Source organism: Acanthisitta chloris, unplaced genomic scaffold, assembly GCF_000695815.1.
Source record: "Acanthisitta chloris isolate BGI_N310 unplaced genomic scaffold, ASM69581v1 scaffold7078, whole genome shotgun sequence".
NCBI lineage: Eukaryota > Metazoa > Chordata > Aves > Passeriformes > Acanthisittidae > Acanthisitta > Acanthisitta chloris.
The window spans coordinates 45,489-48,113 of record NW_008688617.1 but is presented as its reverse complement, the minus strand read 5'-3'; the positions used below and the strand labels follow the sequence as shown (position 1 = coordinate 48,113).

At 41.2% G+C, this 2,625-nt stretch overlaps 1 protein-coding gene across 1 annotated transcript in view; it reads right to left on the bottom strand.

Moving 5' to 3' along the window:
- TBC1D4 (TBC1 domain family, member 4) overlaps nt 1-1,718 on the bottom strand; it is a gene marked incomplete at its 3' end in the record, with an annotated part of 38,547 nt that extends 36,829 nt beyond the window's left edge. The window contains exon 1 of the mRNA XM_009081093.1: nt 1,683-1,718. Coding sequence (XP_009079341.1) covers nt 1,683-1,718 — 36 coding nt within the window. The remainder of the gene's footprint in view (nt 1-1,682) is intronic.
- Between the last annotated feature and the right edge of the window lie 907 nt (nt 1,719-2,625).

The window sequence follows — 2,625 nt, the reverse complement described above, 5'->3', positions numbered from 1 at the left end:
GTGATGCCATTTGTCTTTCCAAGGAACCGTTACGTGTGATGGGCCCTGCTCTCCTGGAGATGCTGAACACCTCCTGTCTTTGGGAAGCAGTGAATTAATTCCTTGTTTTGCTTTGCTTGTGTGCACAGCTTTTGCTTTCCCGATTAAACTGTCTTTATCTCAACCCATGAGTTTTCTGACTTTTACCCTTCCAATTCTCTCCCCCATCCTGCTGGTGGGGGAGTGAGCAAGCAGCTGCATGGGGTTTGGTTGTCGGATGGGATTAAACCATGACAAGAGTAAAGCAGGATAGGTGTTACACTCTCACAAACTCTGTTTACTACAGACAGTAGAGTTTTGGTAAGCCAAAACTAATGACAGCATCAATTTTACCCAGATAGTCCCCAGTCTATTCTACTTACACCACACACATCCACTGTAATCTTGGTTAGAGACCTTATGAACTACTGCGGCACATCATCCATTTGGTCAGCTAGTGTAGGATAAGGTCGCAACACTCGGTCCTGGCCAGAAGACAGATATATTACTAACCTAGATATGCTAATTCCAGGTCTGCAGTTCATCCTGTTCTGTCCCTTGGGACTAGACCTGTAACAGGATCAATTCATAATGGAGAGCAAACACCTTCCTCATGCATCAGCAGTACACTGCTCAAAGGGCATGTGATTAGTAGTGCCAAGAACTATTCTACTATACATCAAGATACTTCACTGTGTTCAAGACAGAATAGCATTTTAACGTTGAAAGCACCACTTCAACTGATGCAACCAATGCAAGCTCTTTCATCTTACTTGATGAAAACCAAAGTGAGGCTTAAAAACAAAGAGAGTCCAAGAGAAAAATAATTAACCCCAAATGAAAACTTTGCCGGTCTTCTCATGTCATTTAACTGGGGTTTCATTAAAATTAATTTCATCTTCAGCAACCCTCAAAACCCCTCAAAAGAAACCCAGTTATGAGGTGTTCATCAATAATATCTTGACTTGCAAAATAGAAGCCATTGAGCCTTCTAAATAATGCATGCTGCAGCGTAACACTAGAACCGTTTGTCACAACTCTAGAATAGGCAGAGCATCTCCATGGTGACACTGCATACTTTCTTGAATAATGGTGACAGAAGTTGAAGCATTGAAAAAATAATAATGCTCCCTTTGAATTTACAAGAGCCTCCACTGAACAAAGGTGGAGGTCCCATTTTTGCTGGAGGGATAACTTTTAAATGCATCCCTCAGTAATTACTACACAGTGCTCTCAATTTTAATCCAGACTTAGAACTTGAATGCTATGGATATTGCAAAGGACAAAATTCACTGGCTGTACATTGTTATTTCCACAGCTGGATGGAATTTCACTGTGCAGAGAAGCTGCAGCTCTTCCTAATTTGTTTCTAGCTTCCACATGGAAAACTTCAGTCTGGCATTTATTAACAAAGCAAAGTCCTTCTTCATACCATAAGGCTTATAAACATTAGCATGACTGTGAAGTACTAATCTAACAAACATGCCTAACAAATCTGGCTACTTAATGACAGCAGTTCTAGCAAGGCAATTATTTTCAAAACAAGAAAAAGCTCAATCCCTCTCACTCCATCACCCACGAGCTGCAGTGTCAGATCCCTTCCACTGTACAAAGAGACATGAGATGAATGAACTTCACGTATTCACATAAAGAATAGTCAGTACCTTCTGGTGTGAGGTCCAGCTCAGAAGCACAGGCATGTCCAAGCAGAACTGTCACCGAACTTTAGTGTCATAAACATGAGGACTCTGGAACAGATTCCTGGGATAAGTGAGTGCAGACAAAAGGCTGTCAGTGCTGTCACGGCATTTCCTCAGGCTCGTTTCATGTTATCACAGCACAGCCAGAGCTCTGAGCAGCAGCCGTTATTCTTCAAAAGCAAGTATTTCCTGACTTGGGGCTGGAAGCACCGCGCTGCCTCGGATTTGAATAACGCATCCCACTCAGGATCAAGCTTTGTATATTTAAAAATGAACAAAAGAGAAACAGGATACTATCCAGAAATCAACACCCCGTGTTCTGCCAATTACTGAGTTTGACATCTATCAATTAGAAACCAGCGCAATGTGAGAAAAAATTAGGAACAACTGAACATGAGACTCCTTTCATTTAGTGCTAACTTGCATATCCACAAGATAGGAGAACCCAGCCACAGCAGTGAAACATGAACAGATACAAAATAAGCCACATATCACATCCTGCTGTGTACCAGGCATTCGGCACCAAGGCAAAGTTCTTATCTTACACAAAAACACACCAAAGTGCCAGCCAAAGTCCAGACAGCAGTAATTATTCTCAACTAGAAAGAAGGGTGGGAGAGGGAAAAAAATTTTCGTTAACTGCTATAAATGTTTTTACTGCCATCCACTTAGTACTTCTTAAACTACTGTATTCTGCTGCTTCCCTCTCTGGTGACAGTACTTAACAGTTTTCACCATTAAAATTGCATCTTTCCGATAAAGGGATAAAAGACCAGCTCAGAGTGATTCATCTTACCCAGTCACACAAGCAATTTGTTTACTTTGTTTAGCCTAGAGATATTTAGAAACTAGAACATAAGAATTTGTCTCCATCAGCTGATTTACTGATGAAGGAATACTGACCATC